The sequence below is a fragment of the Lissotriton helveticus genome, chromosome 8 (genome assembly GCF_964261635.1).
Source record: "Lissotriton helveticus chromosome 8, aLisHel1.1, whole genome shotgun sequence".
NCBI lineage: Eukaryota > Metazoa > Chordata > Amphibia > Caudata > Salamandridae > Lissotriton > Lissotriton helveticus.
Window position 1 is genome coordinate 299,420,758 of NC_136069.1, and position 23,421 is coordinate 299,444,178.

Consider the following 23,421-nt stretch of genomic DNA (forward strand, 5'->3'; position numbering starts at 1 on the left):
CGGCCTGGCTAGGGTTCGGTAGCTGGGACCGGGCCCGGGGCTTGAGCTCCGTCCGTCCTGCCGGGCCTGGGGTGCCCCCCCCCCCCCCCGTCCTGCAAGCCGTCAGAGGGTCCGGGCGCTGGGGACGGGGCTCCACCGGGGCCCGGCCTGGCTAGGGTTACGGAAGCTTGGACCGGGCCCGGGGAGCAGGTGTGGCTGGCATCATCCACTACGCTGTCCGCGCGTAGTTTTCCGCCCACCCCTAATTATTACTACAGTATAAACCCCTCAGATCCTCCCCCCCCCGCCTACCACCCGCCGCCCCTCTATCTTGTTAACATAGTCAAGCTATCGGCATCAGCAGGATCACGTCTTTCATGGGCTACTCTCCGGCGTGAGTTCTGTGCGTGGCGGCTCACATAAGTTCCCCTTAGCTTCATTCCATTTACCCCACACCCGTGTCCACTTCTTTGGGCAGCCCCTATTCGTGTAAACCGCCTTCTCGGCTATCATGGTGATGTCCATGTCTTCTTCCCACTGTGATTGTGATGGTGTCACCCCAGAGCCCCAGTTCCGTGCTATGTTCCTTTTTGCCGGGGCCATACCCAACGTCACCCATGTTTTCTGTGCCACATTAAGATCTGTCGGTTGCCATATGTTCAAGATACAACAGCGGGGATCCGCCAACACTTCAACCCCACTCACTTCCGAGAGTTGCTCCAGGACGCACTCCTAGTATGATTGTATGTTGGGGCCAGCCCATAACGTGTGGTAGTAACGGCCGGCTTGACCACATCCCCTGAGGCACAACGGATCAGACCCCCACTCTATTTTGTGTAACATTGTGCGGGAGTAGTAGACACGATGTAGGATTTTAGGCTGTATCAGTCTCAAACGGGAAGGGATTGCGGTCTCTCTCGCTGATGCAAGTGCCTCCATCCAGTCTGAATCGTCTATGTCCCCAAGTTCAATCTCCCACTTACTTCGCAGCACCACTGTGGGGTCTGGTAGGTTGTTAATTAGTTTCAGTTACGTTAGTGAGATGGCTTTTTTGTCTAAATAATCTGTGAGGAGCCTATCTTCCAGCGGGGAAGCTTCCACCAAGGCGGTGTCTGGAGCAATGGCACACTGTAGTGCATGCCTGATTTGAGAGTAGCGATACAACTCAGTGTCTGCCATGCCGTATTTTTCTTTAAGCGCCGCGAAGGAGAGGATTTCCCCTCGGACCCATAAGTCCCCAATGTTTGAAATACCTATATGGTCCCAGTGTCTAAACCCTTTGGTGTTTGCTAATGTTCCTAGGCTTCGTGCTTCCCAGAGTGGAGTAGCCTGCATGAGAACTCCCTTCCATCCCAAGGCCTTTTGGGCCGTGTGCCATATCTGAATCGTGTGGGCCTTGGGGCCAGTCAGCGCCATGCGTCTCCTAGTAGTGTACAAAGCCCTCATCAGGCGGTCAGCCGGTAGTACCTCCCTATCCAGTCTGTAAGCTGGGTCGTCGTGGGGTGCATGGAGCCACTGATTAATTACCACTAGTTGAGCCGCCCAGTAATACAATTTTACACTTGGTAGCGCTATACCCCCATCGTACCAACTCCGAGTCAGTTTGGGTTGTGCTACTCAAAAGTTTCCGGATCCAGTCTGACGCCTGGGGATATTCTAAGGTGAGGAATCTAATACTAACTACTGTTTCTTACAGATATATTGTTACCGAAGGTAAGTAACTTGTGCGTTTGGTCTACTGAGTAAAATTTAATTACTTTCCACCAGTCAGGATTTCGTCCTGGATGCTCTACCATTGATAATATTCCCTTGACAATTTTAGCTCAGAATAAATAGACAGGCAGCGTTTATTGCATGTCTTTTACATTGATTACAGCACATCAGTTGACAAGGTCATCTGCCCTCTCTCGTGGTCTAAGCTGCTAAATAATGGAATGGACTAAGCTTTTCTTCACTTTATTAGGGCTTTTCATGAAGATACATGGTTGAAGATCAAATTCTCATATGAGAATTTCTTTCACCAAAAATCCATACCCTGGATGGTCTCTATAATAAAGATGCATTTTATCTCTCCTTCTGTTTTTCCTTTATATTTTTTATCTCCATACTCACCTGGAATATGCAGACTTTATACCACCAAAATTAGGGAAACAATAACACATCTAGCCTATTGAGATGACCTGGTAATCTTCTCTCTAACAGCTAGAGGCCTCCAAATTCCCTTATTAAGACTCCATGAATTCAACACACAGAATTTTCTTTCAGTTAATCAAGTGAAACCAAAAGTAGTGTCTTTTGGAAAACCTCATAAGCAAAAAATATGATAAATTGGCTAGTCACATATTGATAAGGTACGAAATTATGAGAATTTTTGGTTATGGAGCATACACTTTACACCAAAGAAACAGGATTTTAAAGTATTAATGTAAAGGTAATACCACTTTTGCTATTTGGAACGCAGGTTTTTAATTAAAAAACAACATTGAACTTAAATATCCTATACATACAAGCAATTCCATTTTTGTTTACTCTTCGGCAGGCAACTCGGCAAAGCCTGCTGCATCTTGAATTGGATTTCCATCACTACAAGCACTTCAAATGGCAGCAATTATACATTTTGTCTGGCATTGCTGCACAGCCTAAGTAGCCTCACTTAAGCTTTGATGACCTTAGCACAAACACGGACATAAAGGGGAGTCTGAATCTTTTGTCATTAAAAAATATATTGGAGGCACAGAAATTACTCCTACTATATATTTTCAGTGGGCTGACCAAAGAACCCTCTACAGATCAGTAGCTGTGAGGAAGACATTTTATCATCATGGGAATATAAACATGCAGACTTGGTTTTAGACTCCTATGCCACTGTGAAACAACCATATATAATTTCAAATTATAAAGGGCATGTAAGAATGAATTTTGTAAGGTTAATGGTTGAGAACCAGGGAGCTCCCCACGGCAGCCTCTCCTGTGTCCAGGTGAGCCTGACCTCTGGTGTGGATCCTGCCCTGGATTCTGTGACACCCCCCCAGGCCCTGGAGTACATGCTTGAGGAGTGAGAGCCCCGCCCCCACCGGTGGGGGGTCTGTGTGTGACCCCACAGGTCCTGGAGTGCATGCACAGGGAGTAAGAGCACCCTCCCCACCGGTGGACCCTTCAGGACGCTCTGGTTGAGACCCCAGGGATGTCCAAGGAACATCACCCGGCCCCACTGGAAGTCTTCCTTTAGGAGTGCTCAGAGAGGCTGGCTAACGGCAAGCGGGAGCCTTGATATCCTCACCAGTAACAGCTATGGCCCACTCCAACTTGGGTCCTTCTCCCTGTAAGCAAAGTGATATCTCCATCACGAGAGAATTAATGATCCTCCGCCGCGCCTGACTCCAACAAGGCGCCCTTGTGCTGTAGGGACAGTGGCGACCCACTCCAACTGATGATCTACTTCCTTCACCACCAGGGAAGCTCCTGATTGCTCATAAACCCAATCCTGTTAACTGGCTTGATTCCAACAACAAGGGGCATGAGCATCACCCTGCGCCTGACCCCAAAATGGCTGCCACTGATCCCATCTAGTTCTAGGGGAAGTCTTGTGGCTGAGGCTGTGGACCACTCACATGTATCTTGACTCTTGATTTTCGGTCACCTCCTGATCATCTCTCTAATTCCGGCGGAACCCGAACCGCATGGCCGAGTCCCGGTGGAGCTGCACCGACAGCTATACGGTAGACTGGCTCTGGCGCACCGCTTTGACCATCACCTACCCAGCCGGACCTCGGACATATGTCTCGCCTTTTCTCCGTTGCTGCCTCCTTCCAATTGGTCACCCAGCTCTCCCTGTTCTTCTTGAATTGATACTCTTCCGGCGGAGTCTGAACGCATGGCCGATTCCTGGTGGAGTTGCACCGACAGCTATAGGGGAGTTTGGCCCTGGCACACCGCTTTGGCCGTCACTTACCCAGCCGGACTTCGGACATATGTCACACTTTTTTCTCCACTACTATCTCCTTCAAATGGACTGCCAGCTCCCCCTGTTCTTTGTGAATCCTGAGATTCGACTTGCCAATAACTCCTGTATTGAATTTGTAATTTTTCTGTAATTAATGTGACATTTCTGTAACTGGTAACACACTGTTTCCTTATGTAAAGTGCTCTGATCCCTCCGGGTCTACCTAGAGCTATATAAAACTCTAAAATAAATAAATACATTTATAAATTTCAGCCTCCCAATTTGATGGACCTTGGCATGTCACCTGCTCCAAAACATCAGGATGTAGGCTATGAGGCTATAAGGAAGAGTCAGTAGGTCATATAATCTGCCCGTGTCCGAAGCTTTTGGAGATTCAGAAGTACTGAAAATGTGATATTTAACTTGAGGACAATAAAATAGGCTGTATGTTCTTATTTTAATGCTCACAGCAAATCTCGTATAAGAAATCTTATAATATTTTTGGTTAAACTTATGGTTATTTTAAACTATTTAGATTGTGACAATAGTTGTAATCAACCTAATGATGCAAACTCTTGCTAGAACTATCTGGTCTTTTTATAATAGTACTGTCTATGAATTTTATAAAGGGGGATGTTTTAATAGGGGAAATATTTTGCTATTTTCTTATGTACCAAGGTTTATTGTAAACAGTGATTTATACAATAAAGTTATTTCACTGTTACTACTGGAAGACTGCTCACAGGAGACTTAAGATACCTTTACACCGCTCTGCATCTATCTCACATAATGCAAGTCTACGCATGGGCTACTCCCCACTTCAATGGGATTACTGGTCTGATAAATGGACTTCTTTTGTAGAGGACTTATTCTTAGATGACACCACCAAGAATTTTAAAATCATGCAAAATATACGTTACGAGTGCCACAGATGTTTTGCCATATTGGCAGCTGCAGCTGTACCTAAAGAGCTGTAGGAATCCCATTAAAACAAATCTTGCAATCTAGGGTCACTAAAGAATTTCCTGGCTAGGAGTGTTCATTAAATTGGGCTATATCTGACTCTCTTTTTTTAAATACTAATCAGTTATGATTTTAGTCTCTGATAGTGCTTTATAATCATCATATTAAAATAAGTCTAAAGAGTAGACCCAAGCAATAGGTTAATTTCTTCATTAGACACACAGTGGTTTAACATGTGACACATGATTACCCATGCCCCTGTTGTACAAGCTGAATGTCTCTGGAGGGTTAGTAAATTGTTGCTATATAATGTAGGACTCAATTTGTCCAGTCCTTGAAGGATTTCCTTTTTGATATACTGATTGGGAGGTGTTCAGCTGGGAGTTTTATTGGTTGGATACCATTTAGCCATTGCTCTTTGTTCTTTACCCTTTCTTTTCCTCTCAAGCCATTATTGAAAAAGTCACATATTTCACCCTCTTACTGTACTCACTAGGGAAATCCTAGATCTCTGATAGAAGATGTTGGAAATTATATCCATTTATTTAAATACTGTTATGGACGATGAGGACTTCATTTGGTGTAGTTTATTCTGACATAATTATGTCTTAGTTGTAACACCCAATCCATTAATGATTGATCTTATTACTCTATACACTTATTCTTTTTTATTTTTTTATTTAAAATTCCATTAAATACATATAGCAAAAAGAATATGTACTCAAAATAATGACAAACCTTCAAAGAGCAAGAGTAACTGTTCAGGCAATTTATGTCCATATTTCAAACTGCGGAATGAAAGGTTTTGTTTGAGTTGTGGTAATTTTTCTTGTACATTTTCAGGTTGCACTTATATCATTGGTAAATGCTAATCAATGGGGTTTACATGTTTGAAATATCCATGTTATTCCAAGTTTGCAGCTCCAATTGAGCTGAGATGCAGTGGTTTATGACTATTAGTCGTTTAAATCTTAAGGTTCTTTTACAATGTGAAGGCCTTCCATCTTCATCTTAGATTTGGGTCGAAGCATTTTAAACATCGAGCTGTGTATTATTTTGATATTGTTTTATTGAAAATAACATGGATATTCAGAAGCTAAGGAAAATAGCAGGGGGTGGTTTTGAGGGTATGTTATGAAGTTTAATATTCCGTAAATGTTTTAGTTGATATATAGAATATGTTCAATAAAGATTACAGTAACGAATGCTCAAATTTTAATTGTCATATAACTGCCAGTAGGTAGGTTTGTAATGCAGTCTTAGTATTACATAATATAGATTGTTTTATGTCATTGTATCTTAAGTGATTCATCCAAAAATGTTGATGAAATATGGGATCCGGCACTAGAAACTATGTTCTGTGATTCACCATTTGGAAGCACAATCCTTGAAGATGATAAGGACTTGGCGTCTCTTCAAATCAGAGAAGAGTTACCAGTACGTGTTAGTCATGTGGAATCTGCCAACAAGATGTTTGTGCATTGGTTGTCCTCTGAAAATCAACTGAAACGGTAATCAGTAAAGCACGTATTCATGACATATTTAAGTGTTTTACATTTTGTACATTGAATATTTTTACAGTGTTAGTGTAACTAGTTTTGTTCATCATTGTAACGGTCTTCTTTGTATATATTTTCATTAAACTTTATTCAAAGACTTAGAAGAATACCTGAGGTCAACATTTAGATGACATACTTGCATGGGTCTTTATATTTAAGCCAAGGGCTACCCAATCCATGCATGTTTTTTCAGATATCTTTGTTAGAAAGCAGCATAAAATTAACTAATTTACATTGTAAATGATTCTCCTGAAATTCTGATCTGAGGATTGCTACTGTTGACCTAATGCTGTAAAACATTTGAGAGCGGTAATTGCAAACACAACAGTGATGGACAGAATGTGGATCAATGTCACACATTCACCCCAGTCAAAAGATCTGGGCCCAAATCCATCGTTGTTCCACTCCACACCACCCTGGGTTAGACAATGGCGATATGCAAATCAGCGCTGACCCTGTGCCCCATGGGAACAGTCCAGTCCGAACTACAAAAGCCATGTCCTTCCCAGAACGGAAACAAGCATCAGAGGACCGGCCCGGTTTCGAGGTAACACCTCTCATCAGCCCGGCTAGCTTGACTCCAGTGGTGTGGAGTGCCTGGGACTCACGTCTGAGCATCCCCAGTACACTTAGAGCGGTAATTGCAAACACAACAGTGATGGACAGAATGTGGATCAATGTCACACATTCACCCCAGTCAAAAGATCTGGGCCCAAATCCATCGTTTTTCCACTCCACACCACCCTGGGTTAGACAATTGCGATATGCAAATCAGCGCTGACCCTGTGCCCCATGGGAACAGTCCAGTCCGAACTACAAAAGCCATGTCCTTCCCAGAACGGAAACAAGCATCCGAGGACCGGCCCGGTTTCGAGGTAACACCTCTCATCAGCCCGGCTAGCTTGACTCCAGTGGTGTGGAGTGCCTGGGACTCACGTCTGAGCATCCCCAGTACACTTAGAGCGGTAATTGCAAACACAACAGTGATGGACAGAATGTGGATCAATGTCACACATTCACCCCAGTCAAAAGATCTGGGCCCAAATCCATCGTTTTTCCACTCCACACCACCCTGGGTTAGACAATGGCGATATGCAAATCAGCGCTGACCCTGTGCCCCATGGGAACAGTCCAGTCCGAACTACAAAAGCCATGTCCTTCCCAGAACGGAAACAAGCATCCGAGGACCGGCCCGGTTTTGAGGTAACACCTCTCATCAGCCCGGCTAGCTTGACTCCAGTGGTGTGGAGTGCCTGGGACTCACGTCTGAGCATCCCCAGTACACTTAGAGCGGTAATTGCAAACACAACAGTGATGGACAGAATGTGGATCAATGTCACACATTCACCCCAGTCAAAAGATCTGGGCCCAAATCCATCGTTTTTCCACTCCACACCACCCTGGGTTAGACAATGGCGATATGCAAATCAGCACTGACCCTGTGTCCATCATTGTTGTGTTTGCAGTTACCGCTCTAGGCGTCTGGTGCGGACTAGGAGAGTCCGGGGTGCTCCTCTTTTGGAAGGGAGCAAGGGCCAGTCTGTAGCAACCAGACCAGCAGTGTAGTTGTCTAAGTTCGTCGTCTAGGAGGTCACTAGCCAGCCGGCAAGTAACCAGACAATTCGTCGAGCAGCAAACAAGCAGAAGGGCCCTACGCAGATCTCGTGGAAGCTGGAGGGCTGATCTTCTGTGCAGGGGCTGCTCGGGGCTGGGGCGTCTCAATCCCCAAAGCACTTGGTCGAGTTTACCTCGGGAGTCGTGCTGGAAGCTGAGTGCAGTTTCTCCAAGATGGCCTGTCCCACGTGTCTCGTCGCACCCATGGATCTCAGCTGTGCTGCAGATGTGAGTTGAGGTCGGAGAGGTCTGGGAATCCGGGTCTCGTCGGGCTCTGAAGTCTGGATCCTCGAGGGAAGACGACAGTGAAGCCGCTGGACGCTTGATGGTGCCTGCAGTTGCAGGGTGGACACTCCTTGCCCACAAGGGAGATTCTTCAGTCTTCTGTGGAGCAGAACGTCGAAGTCCAGAGTTTCTTCTTGTAAAGTTGTTCAGGATAATCTAATCTGGAATGGGACCAGCTCCTACCTTTATTCTCCTAAAGGGGGCTGCACTAGTGACTAGGTCCCTCCCATGGGTGCGACCAGGAAGGGGGGTGGTTACACCCCCTATCCTTTGTCCGGTTTCGCGCCAGAGCTGGGGCAGGGATGCCCCAGCAACTGGTTTGAACCGGTGTATGCACAGGGCACCTTGTGTGCCCCAGGCATGTCTCATTCCTTTCAGGCCTGTCCTACCCAATACACAAAATCCTGTCTGGGGTGGTGCTAGCACCTCCCAAGGCAGGAAACCCTTTGTCCCAGCCTCCCTCGCTGGAAGGACTCCCAGCAGCAGGAGGTCAGACTTGTGTCTGTGGTGGCAGCATACATTTTGTGATGCCACGGCTCGAGTTAACTTTAACCGGGGTTCACAGTTACATACATGTTGTGTCCCTCTAGAAGGGTGGAATGCTACCCCCGTCGCCAGAATTGGCGAGGGGGTAGTATTCCAATTCGTATGACACCTTACTCGACATGTTTTGATAATGTTATACCAGAGTTAGCATTCAACCGCGAGGTTGAAAATGCACTTAAGAGTATATGGTATAGGGTTATCATCGAACAGCTATTAGGACTTTGTTCCGCAAGCTGCAGACGGCTCAGCTCATGCCAGAGCACCATCTCACATAATTCCAAGCACTCTGCCTTCAGGATCGATAAGGCCTGCCATAGGAGTGACTGATAGGAGTATATGTGTCCATTTTAGGGTTAGATATAGGTATACTATATCTACAGCAAAGGGTGATTACACCACCTTTCCCCAGCTGTCTTAGCAGCCAGTTGTGTCAGTTTTGGATGGCCTGCCAGGGGTGGCATAATACATGCTGCAGCCCCTGGTAGGCCCTGGGTACACCTATGCCCTGGGTACCTAAGGTACACTGTACAGGGACTGATAAGGTGACTCAGTATCCAATTAGATATGTACCTAGGGTACATGGAGTCCATTTTAACAGAGAGAGCAGGAAGCCTGGGGTCCTGAATAGCAGGATCCCAGGCCAACTAAGTAAAAAAACAGCAAAACACTAGGCAAAAAGTTGGGGGGTAACCATAGTCAGATATCCACCTTCCTACATATGGTGTTTAGGGGAAGATCACAGCACCACTGATTGTGAGGCGTGCCAACAGTTGAAGCCGAAGTCGCGCTGGGAGCGCCGGATGAAACTACTCTCGGCGCGTCTCTCAAGTTCGGCTTCATCCCCTCGATCAGCCTCGGCAGGCGTCGCTCCCCGGTGGGTAGTGTCGCAGTTTGTCTGCCGGAGGCGTGGGCTCTCCACGGGTGATGCGTACTCCGACGACGCCTGGGCGGAGTCGTGTGATGCCACCCTTCCCCCGGCGCGCAGGGATGCTGTGGCAAAAAGTTTCCGGATCCAGTCTCACCCCTGGGGATAATTCTATGTGAAGGAATCTGAGGCTAGAATCCTCTCTATCAGATACATCGTTACCGAAGGTAAGTGACTCGTACATTCATCACGTTTGTTCAGTGTGGGGAGGAGCCATGTCTTCCAAGAGGTGAATCCTCAAGTGAGAGAAGTTACCCTAGCATTTTGCACTCAGCCAATCTGCATTTTTCGTTAGTTTTTTCATGTGCTCTAGTTATAAAGAATGGTCCAAAAATGCAGGACACCAGTGACGGACACGGATCCAAAGTAAGTGCTAAAGATATTTTGCCCCAGTATTGGAACTTTCATAGATTCCCATGCTTTGTATCATTCCCCGTCGTCGGAATGGGAGCCTCGGTAAATAAAAATAATACCATAGTAGTAAGCACAAAGTGAAAAAAATAGGCCTAGGCCTCATCTCATTTTGTAGCTTATCCACCTCTTTTTGTAAAAGAGACCAAATTCTTGCAGTAGCCAATCAGAGTAGCCTCACCCCATAGAACCTTCCTGAGAGAGCCTCAGAGCCTCAGATTTTCTACCGCACGTTGTACAAGGGAGTCTCCATTGAGCTCTGCTCAATTTTCTACACTTCTGAGAATATTTCAACAACTTTTGCCTGTTTTTTCGTCATGTCTGACAAGGAGAAGAAAGCACTTTTTAGAGCCTGTGCTACTTGCTCTAAAAAGAGGTTGTTTGTTGAAGACAAACATGAAGACTGCATATACTGCTTATATCCGGATCATAAGGCCACGGACTGCAAGATTTGCAGAACCTTTTCCACCAAGACCTTGCGGGACAGAGAAGGACGCCTGCTGACTTGGCTACAAAAGATGAAGGACCGCAAAGAAGTTCTGTCTTCTGACAGTGAGGGCTACTCTTCGGTGGTGTCATCCAGGAAATCAAAGAAAAGGGGTAGGTCTCCCCCTACTACTTCTGATGAGCCCCATGTCAAGGCCTTGCCCGGGACCTCTGATAGGTCTTATTCCCTAAAATCTCCTCACCGCGGTGAAAAGGAGAGGCAGGGACAGCCTGGGGAGTCGCAACCTTCAAAAACGGCTAAAAAGATCGTCCCTGTGACTTCACCACCCTCTGAGAAGGAAGGAGGGGTGAAAAAGCCTTCCACTACACCTCAGGAGATTGTTTCTGACAGAAAACAGCGTTCGTCGACGGTGAAAACCACAGGTACGTCGACGATTCCTGTCAAGAAAGACTTTTCTTTAAAATTGGCCTCGTCGACGGGCTCTTCGACGATGGCTTCGACGACGGCATCTACACCGTCGACGACGTTTAAGACGCCTGATGCCTGTTCCTCGTCGACGAAACTGACTTTTTCCACGTCGACGACTCCGGTGACCATGATCCTGACTACGAGTTCGTCCATGATTCCGTCGACGATCCAACCATCCTCGACGATGACCATCTCCCCGTCGACACTGCCTTCGACGACGAGCACAGCTTCTTCGTCAGCGCTTCCGTCGACGAAATAGTCTTTAAAGCTCATCCGACTGGAAAACCTGCAATTTCACATAGAAAGAGACAAATAACACCAGAGATGACATCTCCACGGAGAGTCTTGCAGTTGCCTCCTACCTTATTGCTTGATGAGGACTCAGAAGACGAGACTGATAGTGCTTATGGGCCGGCTTATAGCCCATCTGACTTACACGTCAAATTACAGGAGGTCAGTTCTGAAGAAGGTGAAATGGAGCAACAACACTATTCTTCACAAGACTATTATGACCAACAGGAGAGGCCTCGCATGCAGGTTCATTCACAGAAACCTCCACGTCAGTCCCAGCAGGACATGGTAGCGATGCCATCCTCTCTCATCTCGGATCTACAATTAATGTTGCAGGACTATCGGAGGTGCTTTCCTGCCCAACAGGAGGTTCAACAAGTACGTCCTCCTTCACCTCCACCTCGGTTATCTCAATCAATGGCAGACACCTCTTTGCCTTCAAGAGGACAAGATCCAGCGCCCGTGGAACGTCCACAAGAGGTGGTTGCAGTTCGGGATGATACTGATGATGATACTGCCTCATCAGATGTGGATCAGCAAGAGGACCCTGACCAAGATCAGAATGTGGCCTGGAACCAGGATAGCCTTCAAGATCCGGACGTCACAGGACCCGATACCGCAATCTCTCCTCCAGCAAATATCGGAGGTTTTCACAACTTAATGGAACGAGCATCCAAGAGATTTGGTCTTCCGGTTATCTCAGTACAATCTGAATGTTTTTTGTATGACTTCAAAGAACCATTCCGGAAATCAGTTCGTTCAATCCCCATCATTGAACATGTTTGGTCATAAGGCTTAAAAGCTATGCAAAATCCAGCCATGGTCCTCCCAGTACTTACCAGACTGGAGAAAAAATATAAGGCGCCCGAGGGCAGCCCGGCATCTCTTCTAGGTCAACCGAAACCGGACTCGGTAACTGTGAGAAGTTGGCCTGATATATGATGCTCACTAATTCTAGTGATCACCTTGTATCAGTCCAACCAACACCTTGTATCAGTCCAAACAACCCTTATGGTGATTGGTTGTAAGTCAACCTTATAGACCAGCTATCCTAATGGTAGCATGGACAAAGCAGTCTTAGGCTAAACTCTTTTGGCATGTGAAGCCAGCTGTTTTACCACAATATAACCCCTTGAATACCAGATGAAAGGACACCACACAGGTTGTTATGAAAATAAACAGTATATTTATTAATAACAACACCTCTGAACTCTTTATGAGATCAGAGGGCTAAGCACATGACAATCTCTTAAGAAAAATACTACAAGTTGCACAAAATTACACTGGTGCCTGCAGCCACGTCCACCCTTGGATTGCACCGGACATCTTCCTCCTGGTCGCCTGCAGCATCTTTTCTTTCAGGCTCCATAGACTTCAACGCGAGAACCCTACGCACTTTGACACCTGTGCACCCGCAGTCCGTGGGTGAGGTAACAAGAGCATTTCGGTGCTCAAGGGTAGTTTAACTGTCCTAGTGTCCAGTTCCACAGTCGTTGTTGTCCTATCTAGTCAGGATTGTCCGTACTCACCTTTTACTTGAACTGTACTGTCCATAGACGTTGTTACGCATCTCGCGTGTGAGTTCACACTCTGCACACGCGTTCCGTGGGCCTCCTATTACTTACCTGAAGTTAGTGTAGCGTGGTCCTATCGATCCTACAGCCTCTGGACAGCTCCATTTCTTCTATCGACTCTCACATTCCACTTACTTAGTATATGGTTTGTCGTGCCCCTAGGGCACCCTTGTAATTTTGTGCGACTTGTAGTATTTTTCGTAAGAGATTGTCATGTGCTTAGCCCTCTGACCTCATAAAGAGTTCAGAGGTGTTTGTTATTAATAAATATATTGTTTATTTTCATAACAACCTGTGTGGTGTCCTTTCATCTGGTATTCAAGGGGTTATATTGTGGTAAAACAGCTGGCTTCACATGCCAAAAGAGTTTAGCCTAAGACTGCTTTGTCCATGCTACCATTAGGATAGCTGGTCTATAAGGTTGACTTACAACCAATCACCATAAGGGTTGTTTGGACTGATACAAGGTGATCACTAGAACTAGTGAGCATCATATATCAGGCCAACTTCTCACAACAGTTACATACATGTCGTGTCCCTCTAGAAGGGTGGAATGCTACCCCCGTCGCCAGAATTGGCGAGGGGGTAGTATTCCAAATCGTATGACACCTTACTCGACATGTTTTGATAATGTTATACCAGAGTTAGCATTTAACCGCGAGGTTGATAATGCACTTAAGACTATATGGTATAGCGTTATAATGGAACAGCTATTAGGACTTCGTCCCGCAAGCTGCAAACGGGCTCAGCTCATGCCAGAGCACCATCTCACATAATTCCAAGCACTCTGCCTTCAGGATTGATAAGGCCTTCCATAGGAGTGACTGATAGGAATATATGTGTCCATTTTAGGGTTAGATATAGGTATACTATATCTACAGCAAAGGGTGATTACACCACCTTGCCCCAGCTGTCGTGCAGCCAGTTGTGTCAGATTTAGATGGCCAGCCAGGGGTGGCATAATACATGCTTCAGCCCCTGGTAGGCCCTGGGTACACCTATGCCCTGGGTACAGGGACTGATAAGGTGGCCCAGTACCAATTGGTAAATGCACCTAAAGTACATGGTTGTCAATTTAGAGAGAGAACAGCTAGGCTGTGGGTCTGATATAGGAATACTATATCTAAAGCAAAGGGTGATTACACCACCTTGCCCCAGCTGTCGTGCAGCCAGTTGTGTCAGATTTGGGTGGCCAGCCAGGGGTGGCATAATACATGCTGCAGCCCCTGGTAGGCCCTGGGAACACCTATGCCCTGGATACCTAAGGTATACTGTACAGGGACTGATAAGGTGGCCCAGTACCAATTGGTAAATGCACCTAAGGTACATGCTTGTCAATTTAGAGAGAGAACAGCTAGACTGTGGGTCTGATTAGCAGGCCCACAGCCAGGGAAAGTCGTAAACCAGTGAAGCAAAAAGCACAAATCTGGGGTGACCATAGGATTGCAGACCCCACTCTCCTACAGTTATCTCCCAGGCCGCACAGAGTAAATCTAAGAATCCGTCCACACCGCTAACGACGCCACCTGATAGAGGGGAGGCGTCTGGACAATGTTGGAAAAAGATTCTCCGCAATGGCCAGTCTCCTCGTTAGGGCGGCTAATTCTTTGGCGATTCTGGGGAGATATGATCGCCAGATGTGGTGTGACCTCTCCCCGTTTGTGGAAGAACTTCAGGATGAATCTAAGGACGAGGTCAAAAAGATCTTGATGGAAGGAGAGCGTGCCTCTTCTGAGGTAATCGACTGCGCTATGGATATAGCAACTACGGCTTTCCGAGCGCTAGCCGGCTCGGCAGTTTTAAGATGCCAGGGCTGGTTGCGAGCCACGTGGTTTCGACAGGAAGTACAGAACAAAATTCTGGATCTACCCTATGATGGAGAGATGTTATTTTGTAAACACGTGGATGACGCCCTACAAGGCATAAAGAAAGATACGGATACGGCCAAGTCCTTTGGAACCTTACAATATCGCAAAGTGCCCTTTACGGGGGCGAGAGGAAGAGGTTTCTCCTCTTACAGAGGTGGGAATCAGCACCGCTACTCTTCCAACTCCTAACCTTGCCAGTCATACAAACCCCAATATTCACAGAGGGGGTCTTTCTCTCGTCAGCCGCCGAGAGGACGTCAGGGGCAGCAGAGGAGAGATAATACCAAGAGACAATAGCGGCCAGGTGGCTCTTTCTACTGTTCCTGTACCCTCGTTAACACCAGTGGGGGGCAGGATTGCCCATTGCCTCAACAGCTGGAAGGTCATAACAACAGACCAGTGGGTCCTGAACATCATCAAGGAAGGACACACTTTGGAGTTCCAAGATCTTCCTCCAACGAGAGCTCCAGACGCCATTACACCCAAACATCTAAGGCTCCTTCGTCTCGAGAGCCACCAACTCTTCACCAAGGGGGCAATAGAGCCTGTACCTCTCTCCCAAAAGGGGAAAGGGTTCTATTCCAGGTTCTTCCTGGTTCGGAAAACAAAGGAGAAGTGGCGTCCGATTTTAGATCTACGGCAGCTCAACACTTATCTCATCAAGTTGTCCTTCAGGATGGTCACTCTTCAGGACATCCTACGCCTTCTCAATCCAGGGGACTACATGGCAACCCTAGATTTGGAGGATGCTTACTTCCATTATGTAGGAAGGTAGATCCCTGACTATGGTTGCCCCCAACTTTTTACCTGGTGTTTTGCTGGTTTTCTGACTTAGTTGACCTGGGGCCCTGCTATTCGGACCCCAGGCCTACTGCTCTCTCTGTAAAATGGATTCCATGTACCCTAGGTACATATCTAATTGGATACTGAGTCACCTTATCAGTCCCTGTACAGTGTACCTTAGGTACCCAGGGCATAGGTGTACCCAGGGCCTACCAGGGGCTGCAGCATGTATTATGCCACCCCTGGCTGGCCATCCAAATCTGACACAACTGGCTGCACGACAGCTGGGGCAAGGTGGTGTAATCACCCTTTGCTTTAGATATAGTATACCTATATCTAACCCTAAAATGGACACACAGATCTCCTATCAGTCACTCCTATGGCAGGCCTTGACAATCCTGAAGGCAGAGTGCTTGGAATCGTGTGTGATAGTGCTCTGGCATGAGCTGAGCCTGTCTGCGGCTTTCGGGATCCATCCCTTAGCCGTTTCCATGATATCGCATACCATATACTCTTAAGTGCATTATAATCCTCGCGGTTATATGCCAACTCTGGTATCGCTTTATCAAAACATGTCGAGTAAGGTGTCATACGAATTGGAATACTAACCCCTCGCCAATTCTGGCGACGGGGTTAGCATTCCACCCTTCTAGAGGGACACGACATGTATGTAACCTGTAACCCCGGTTAAAGTCAAACAGAGCCTTAGCTCCACAAAATGGATGCTGCCACCGAGACACAAGTCTGCCCTCCTGCTGCTGGGAGTCCTCCCAGTCCAGGAGGCAAGGACAAAGGGTTTCCTGCCAGGGGCGGTGCCAGCACCGTCCCAGACAGGATTTTGTGTATTCTAGGTAGGCAGGGCTTTAGAGGAAGGTGACTGCAAGTGGCACCCCGGTGCTCACTGTGCATAGGCCGGCTTGAACCAGTTCCAGGGGCACTCCAGCCCCTGATCTGGGGAAAGCCCGCCAAAGGAGAGGGGTGTAACCACCCCCCTCCTAGTCCCACCCATAGGGCAGGACTTAGTCGCGTGCCAGCCCCTTTTTGCAGGATAAAGGTAGGAACTGGCCCCCTTCCAAATCAGATCATCTTTGAATCCTGAAACTACTTTCCACGAAAGGAACTCTCGACTTCTTCTCAAGATTTCTCCCTTGTGACTAAGGAGTAGTCACCCTGCAGCAGCAGGCACCAACCAAGCATCGCGGTTTGTTGCCAGTCTCTCCTCCGGGTCAAGACTGCTCCAGCACGACGAGAACCGGCTTCCCTGGCACCTCTGACCTCAACCTACATCATCAGCCCAGCTGTGATCCGTGGGTGCGACGAGACCTCGAGGGACCGGCCATCTTCAGAACTGCACGACGCTTGTCCAGCACGACCACCGAGTGACCCTCGACCGAGTGCTTTGGGGTAAGAGAAGCCCCGACCCTGAGCAGCTCCAGCACCGAAGTTCAGCCCCCCTGCATCCACGAGATCTGCGTGGGGCCCTTCTGCTCTTTGCTGCTAACCGCGTTGTCCAGGTTGCTTGCCCGTTGGCTAGTGGCCCTCTCACGACGCTCCACGACGACAAACACTGCTGGTCTGGTTGCTCCAGACTAGCCCTTGCTCCCATCCAAAAGAGGAGCACCCTGGACCCTCCTGGTCCACTCAAGACGCCATTTTAGGTCCACCGCGTGGGCCTTGCATTTGTCAAGACTTGTTGCCCCAATCCTGGGTCCAGCGACGTCGACAGCAAGTACCTTCGTGGGACAGCTCGCACCTCCATCCTGGTCGCCGACAACGCCTCCTGGTCCGAGAGACTGCAGAGCCCAGCAGCGCCCACTCACCTGGCTGAGGTGACTTCGTCCGGTGCCATCCTGGTGCCCACCTAAATCACTGGCTAGTGATTCAGAACTTGGTCCCCTCTGCTTACAGGTTTCTTCTTCCCTGATCCAGGCTTGGATCACCACGAACTCCTTCACTGGCCGCCTGCCAGCAACTTCTTTATTCAGGCTCCTGGATCTTCAACGAGGGTTTCCGACGCAACTTGAACCCTATGCAGCCGCAGCCCCTGGGCTAGGTAAACTGAGTACTCCGGTGCTCCAGCATAGTCCAACACCCTAAGTGTTCGGATCCACCTTTGTTTTCGACCCACCTAGTCGGGTTCGCCCGAGAACAGTAACTTTGTGAAGTACTAGTATCCATAGACTTGTTCCCGCATTACGCGTGAGAGTTCCCACTCTGCACACGGCGTCCCTAGGCCTCCTGCTTCTAATCTAAGGGTTCAGCATTGTGGGCCTAGCGTTTCTACAGTCTAGAAAAGTATTACTTACCTGCTAGTAACTTCGCATTCCACTTCTTGTGGATATGGTTTTTCGTGCCCCTCGGGCATTTGTGTAAATTGTGCGACTTTCAGTGTTTCTTTAAGAGTTTTGTTGTGTGCTTAGCTCCCTGTCTCATAAAGAGCCAGGGTAGTCTTGTTATAAATAAATACACTTTATTTTTGATAACAACTTGTGTGGTGTCCTTTCACTTGGTGTTCAAGGGGTAATGTGATGGTAAAACAGCCGGCTTAACACGCCCTCTAGAGTCTTAGCCTTAGACTGCTCGTATCCATGCTACTAGGATAGCTGGTCTATAAGGTTGACTTACAACCAATCGTCAATAAGGGTTGTTTGGACTGATACAGAGTGCTCACTAGAATAGTGAACATTATATATCAGGCCAACTTCTCACACATGTGCCCATTCATCCAGCTCACAGGCAATATCTTCGATTTACAGTAGGCAAGAGCCATTTTCAGTTCAGAGTACTGCCTTTTGGTCTCTGGTCCGCGCCGCGGATCTTTACAGAGGTGCTGGCTCCTGTGGCAGCTTTTCTCAGGAGGCAGTCTTTCGAAGTCTTCCCATATCTGGACGATTGGCTGGTAAAGGCTCCTTCGTTCCAGGAGGCGTCCCGGGCTGTCACGAGCTGCAGTCAACTGTTCGAACAGCTGGGCCTTCGGGACAACAAGGAAAAATCGATTTTGCGCCCCTCCGAGACAGCGAGGTTTTTAGGTGCAATCCTAGACACGGAGTGCTGCCTGGCTTTTCCTTCGGAAGAGAGCCAGTCCAAACTGATTCTCTCAGCTCGCCTCCTACAGACACAGAAGTTTCTGTCAGTTCGCCAATACAAATCGCTTCTCGGATCGATCTCATCCTGCATACCATTAATACCACACTGCAGGCTGCGGATGCGTCCACTGCAGGAACAGTTGGACAAACAATGGCGTCAGGTGACAGGCTCCTTCGACGACAAGTCATTACTCCGGGAATGCGAAAGGCAGGTGTGAGAAGTTGGCCTGATGTGCAGTGTTCACTATTCTAGTGATCACTATATATCAGTCCAAACAACCCTTATTGATGATTGGTTGTAAGTCAACCTTATAGACCAGCTATCCTAGTAGCATGGATACGAGCAGTCTAAGGCTAAGACTCTAGAGGGCATGTTAAGCCAGCTGTTTTACCATCACATTACCCCTTGAACACCCAGTGAAAGGACACCACACAAGTGTTATGAAAATAAACAGTGTATTTATTAGAATCACAACAACCCTGTACTCTTTATGAGGACAGGGTGCTAAGCACACAACAAAACTCTTACGAAAATACTTAAGTTAGCACGGTATACACAAATGCCCGAGGGGCACGAAAAACCATATACTTTAAAAGTGGAATGCGAAATTACTAGCAGGTAAGTACAGTACTAATAGGCTTTGGAATTGCTAGGACTTGACTATGGAATCGTTAGGTTACTTCTAGGAGGCCTAGGGGACTCGGGTGCAGAGTGTGCACTCTCACGCGGGATGCGGGACAAAGTCTATGGAAGCTAGTAACGCTAAAGTTAGTGTTCACGGGCGAACCCGACCTGGTAGGGAGAAAACGACAGTGGATCCTGACCCTTGGATAGTGAGGCTATGCTGGGGCACCGAAATGCCGAAGTTACCTAGCCCAGGGGCTGCAGCTGCATAGGTCTCAAAAGACGTCGGGAATCCTCGTTGCCGGACCAGGAGCCTGGAAGAAAAGATGCTGGCAGGCGACCAGTGAAGATAGTTCGAGTTGATCCAAGCCTGGATCTGGAAGATGGATGACACCTGAAAGCAGAGGGGACCAAGTTTGTGACTACTAGCCAGTAGTCAGTGGGCACCAGGAGGGCACCGGAGGGTAGTCACCTCGACTAGGTGAGTGGGCGACGCTGGCTCTGCAGATCTCACGGACCAGGAGGCGTTGTCGGCGACCAGGATGGAGAGGGAGCTGTCCCACGATGGATGAAGCTGTCGGCGTCGAAGTTACCCGGGATTGGGCAACAAGCCTTGGCTAATTCAAGCCCACGCGGTGGACTCAAAATGGCGTCTGGAGTGGACCAGGAGGGTCCGGGGTGCTCCTCTTCGGGAAGGGAGCAAGGGCCAGTCTGGAGCAACCAGACCAGCCGCAGTGATGTCGTCGGGCGTCGTTCAGAAGGCCACAAGCCAGCGGGCTAGTAGCCAAACAACGCGGTGAGCAGCAAAAAGCAGAAGGGCCCCACGCAGATCGTGGAGATGCTGGGAGGCTGCACTTCGGTGCTGGAGCTGCTCAGGGTCGGGGCTTCTCGGACCCCAAAGCACTCACCAGGAAATTACTCGGCGGGCTTGTTGTGCAGAAGTCGTGCAGTCTTGCAGATGGCCGGTCCCTCGAGGTCCCGTCGCACCCACGGTTCTCAGCTGGGCTGTAGAGGTGGGTAGAGGTCAGAGGTGCCAGGGAAGCCGGTTCTCGTCGAGCTGGGCAGTCGGATTCCGGAGGAAGGACTTGCAGCAGACCGCAGTGTTCTTGCGATGGTGCCTGCGGATGCAGGGTGACTACTCCTTAGCCACAAGGGAGAAATCTTAGGAAGAAGTCTTGAGTTCCTTTCGTAGAAAGTAGTTTCAGGATTCAAAGATGATCTAATTTGGAAGGGGGCCTGCTCCTACCTTTATCTGGGAAAAGGGGGCTGGCACGCGACTAAGTCCTGCCCTAGGGGTGGGACCAGGAGGGGGGTGGTTACACCCACTTCCTTGGCGGGCTTTTCCCCAGCACAGGGTCTGGAGTGTCCCTGGAACTGGTTCAAGCCAGCCTATGCACAGTGAGCACCGGGGTGCCACGTGCAGTCACCTTCCTCTGAAGCCCTGCCTACCTACAATACACAAAATCCTGTCTGGGACGGTGCTGGCACCGCCCCTGGCAGGAAACCCTTTGTCCTTATCTCCTGCTCTGGGAGGACTCCCAGCAGCAGGAGGGCAGACTTGTGTCTCGGTGGCAGCATCCATTTTGTGGATGCTAAGGCTCTGTCTGACTTTAACCGGGGTTAGGGGTTACATACATGTCGTGTCCCTCTAGAAGGGTGGAATGCTAACCCCGTCGCCAGAATTGGCGAGGGGTTAGTATTCCAATTCGTATGACACCTTACTCGACATGTTTTGATAAAGCGATACCAGAGTTGGCATATAACCGCGAGGATTATAATGCACTTAAGAGTATATGGTATGCGATATCATGGAAACGGCTAAGGGATGGATCCCGAAAGCCGCAGACAGGCTCAGCTCATGCCAGAGCACCATCTCACACGATTCCAAGCACTCTGCCTTCAGGATTGTTAAGGCCTGCCATAGGAGTGACTGATAGGAGATCTGTGTGTCCATTTTAGGGTTAGATATAGGTATACTATATCTAAAGCAAGGGGTGAGTACACCACCTTGCCCCAGCTGTCGTGCAGCCAGTTGTGTCAGTTTAGTTAGTCAGCCCAGGGGTGGCATAATACATGCTTCAGCCCCTGGGAGACTTCTGGGTACACCTCAGCCCTGGGTACAGGGACTTGGAGAGGGCCCAGTGCCAATTCAGTACCTGAGTACAATTTGGATAGAGAGAACAGCTAGGCTGTGGGTCTGATTAGCAGGCCCACAGCCAGGGAAAGTCGTAAACCAGTGCAGCAAAAAGCAAAAATCTGGGTGATCATAGGTTTGCAGACCCTACTCTCCTACAGCAGGCAGCTGGTGGTTGCTAAAAGACAATCTTTCAGTAGGTTTACCATTCCAACTTCCACCATCGCCCATGGTATTGACAACAGATGCTTCCATGGAGGGGTGGGGAGCGGTTCTCCAAGAACTGAAAGTCAGTGGTCATTGGAGCTCAGTCCAAGTCAAGTTCCACATCAATCTGCTGGAACTTATGGCCATTCGTCTAGCCTTACAGGCTTTCCTTCCAAGGATCCGCAACCGTGCCGTGCTGGTTCGTACAGACAACACCACGGCCATGCCCTACATAAACAAGCAGGGCGGAACGAGATCTTGCACCCTGTCGAAGGAAGCACAGAGGCTTTGGAATTGGGTGATCCAACACAATATCACTCTATCAGCGGAACATCTGGCGGGCACACTCAATGCCACAGCAGACGCTTTGAGTCGCCAAAGGAATATCAGCCACGAATGGGAACTGGATCAGACCATTCTGAACGAACTGTTTCATCGTTGGGGGACCCCAACCATCGATCTGTTTGCGACTCCTCAGAACGCCAAATGCCAGTCCTACGCAAGCAGGCTTCACCATCAGGGATCCTTGGGGAATGCGCTTTTGATTGCCTGGTACGGCGCATTTGTTTACGCCTTTCCTCCTATTCTGCTAATCCCGAGACTGATCCGCAAGCTCAAGGCGGAGCCGTGCAGAATGATTCTGATTGCACCAGCATGGCACAGGCAGTTTTGGTACACAGAGCTTCTTCTTCTCTCCCAAGATCAACCGATTCTCCTGCGTCCTGTTCCATCACTGTTAACAATGGCTCATGGGCAGGTTCTGCATCCAGACCTGAAGTCACTTCAATTGACAGCGTGGCTCCTGAGTTCCAGGGTTTAAATCTTGCAGGAGAATGCAAAAACATTTTGGCTCAGGCCCGAGCGCCTAGTACGAATAAGACCTATCGGGCAAAGTGGAAGAGATTCTGCCTTTGGTGTCAGAGACAAGGTCTACATCCATATACTTCTGCAACACACCAACTCTTGCCTTACATCCTTTCTCTTGCAAAATCTGGATTGGCTCATTCTTCTATAAAAATACATCTGAAAGAGACACGTTAGTGATAGATTCCTTACCTTAGAATATCCCCAGGCGTCAGACTGGATCCGGAAATTTTTTGCGTAGCAGTATCCTTGCACGTCGGGTGGCGTCGTCTGCGGCTCCGCGTCCGTCGTCGGCGCCGTGATGACGTCGTCAGAGTACTTAGACGCCGCCTCTGCGTGCTGACGTCAGTTCTTCTTTTTTGTGCGCCAGCAGCGCAGATCCGGAAAAAGTGGTACCTTAGTCACTTTTTGACTATAACTTTTTGATCTTTTTGATCTTTCCTTTCGAAGTCTTCGACTCCGAACGGTGCCGGTAGGGATGCCAGGTTTCAAGCCCTGTGAGGATTGCGACTGACTGATGTCGGTCACCGACCCTCACCGTTGGTGTCTCTACTGTCTCGGCGTCAACCACGACGACAAGGCCTGTTCCGACTGCCGAAACCCTGACTACTAAAGCTAGACGGGAGCGGAGTGTAAGCGGCTCGAGCTCCGACAGTCGGTCCCGCGCCAAGAGAGGTCCCGGTCCGGCCGGAGGTCGAGGGACCGGTTGCGGGAGCGGAGCCATCATAGCTCCGGGAGTCGACGTCACTCCTCCGGGTCCAAGTCGTCCGGTAAGCACAAGAAGTCGAAGAGACGTCATCGCTCTTCTTACTCCCCCCGACGCTCGCGCGACGCAGCCGGGGGTTCAA

The 23,421-nt window shown here is 48.6% G+C and overlaps 1 protein-coding gene across 1 annotated transcript in view; it reads left to right on the top strand.

The window, feature by feature from the left end:
* The window catches only part of RNF17 (ring finger protein 17), a 3,010,943-nt gene that overhangs the window by 1,946,547 nt on the left and 1,040,975 nt on the right, over positions 1-23,421 (top strand). The window contains exon 24 of the mRNA XM_078657063.1: positions 6,190-6,396. Coding sequence (XP_078513189.1) covers positions 6,190-6,396 — 207 coding nt within the window. The remainder of the gene's footprint in view (positions 1-6,189; positions 6,397-23,421) is intronic.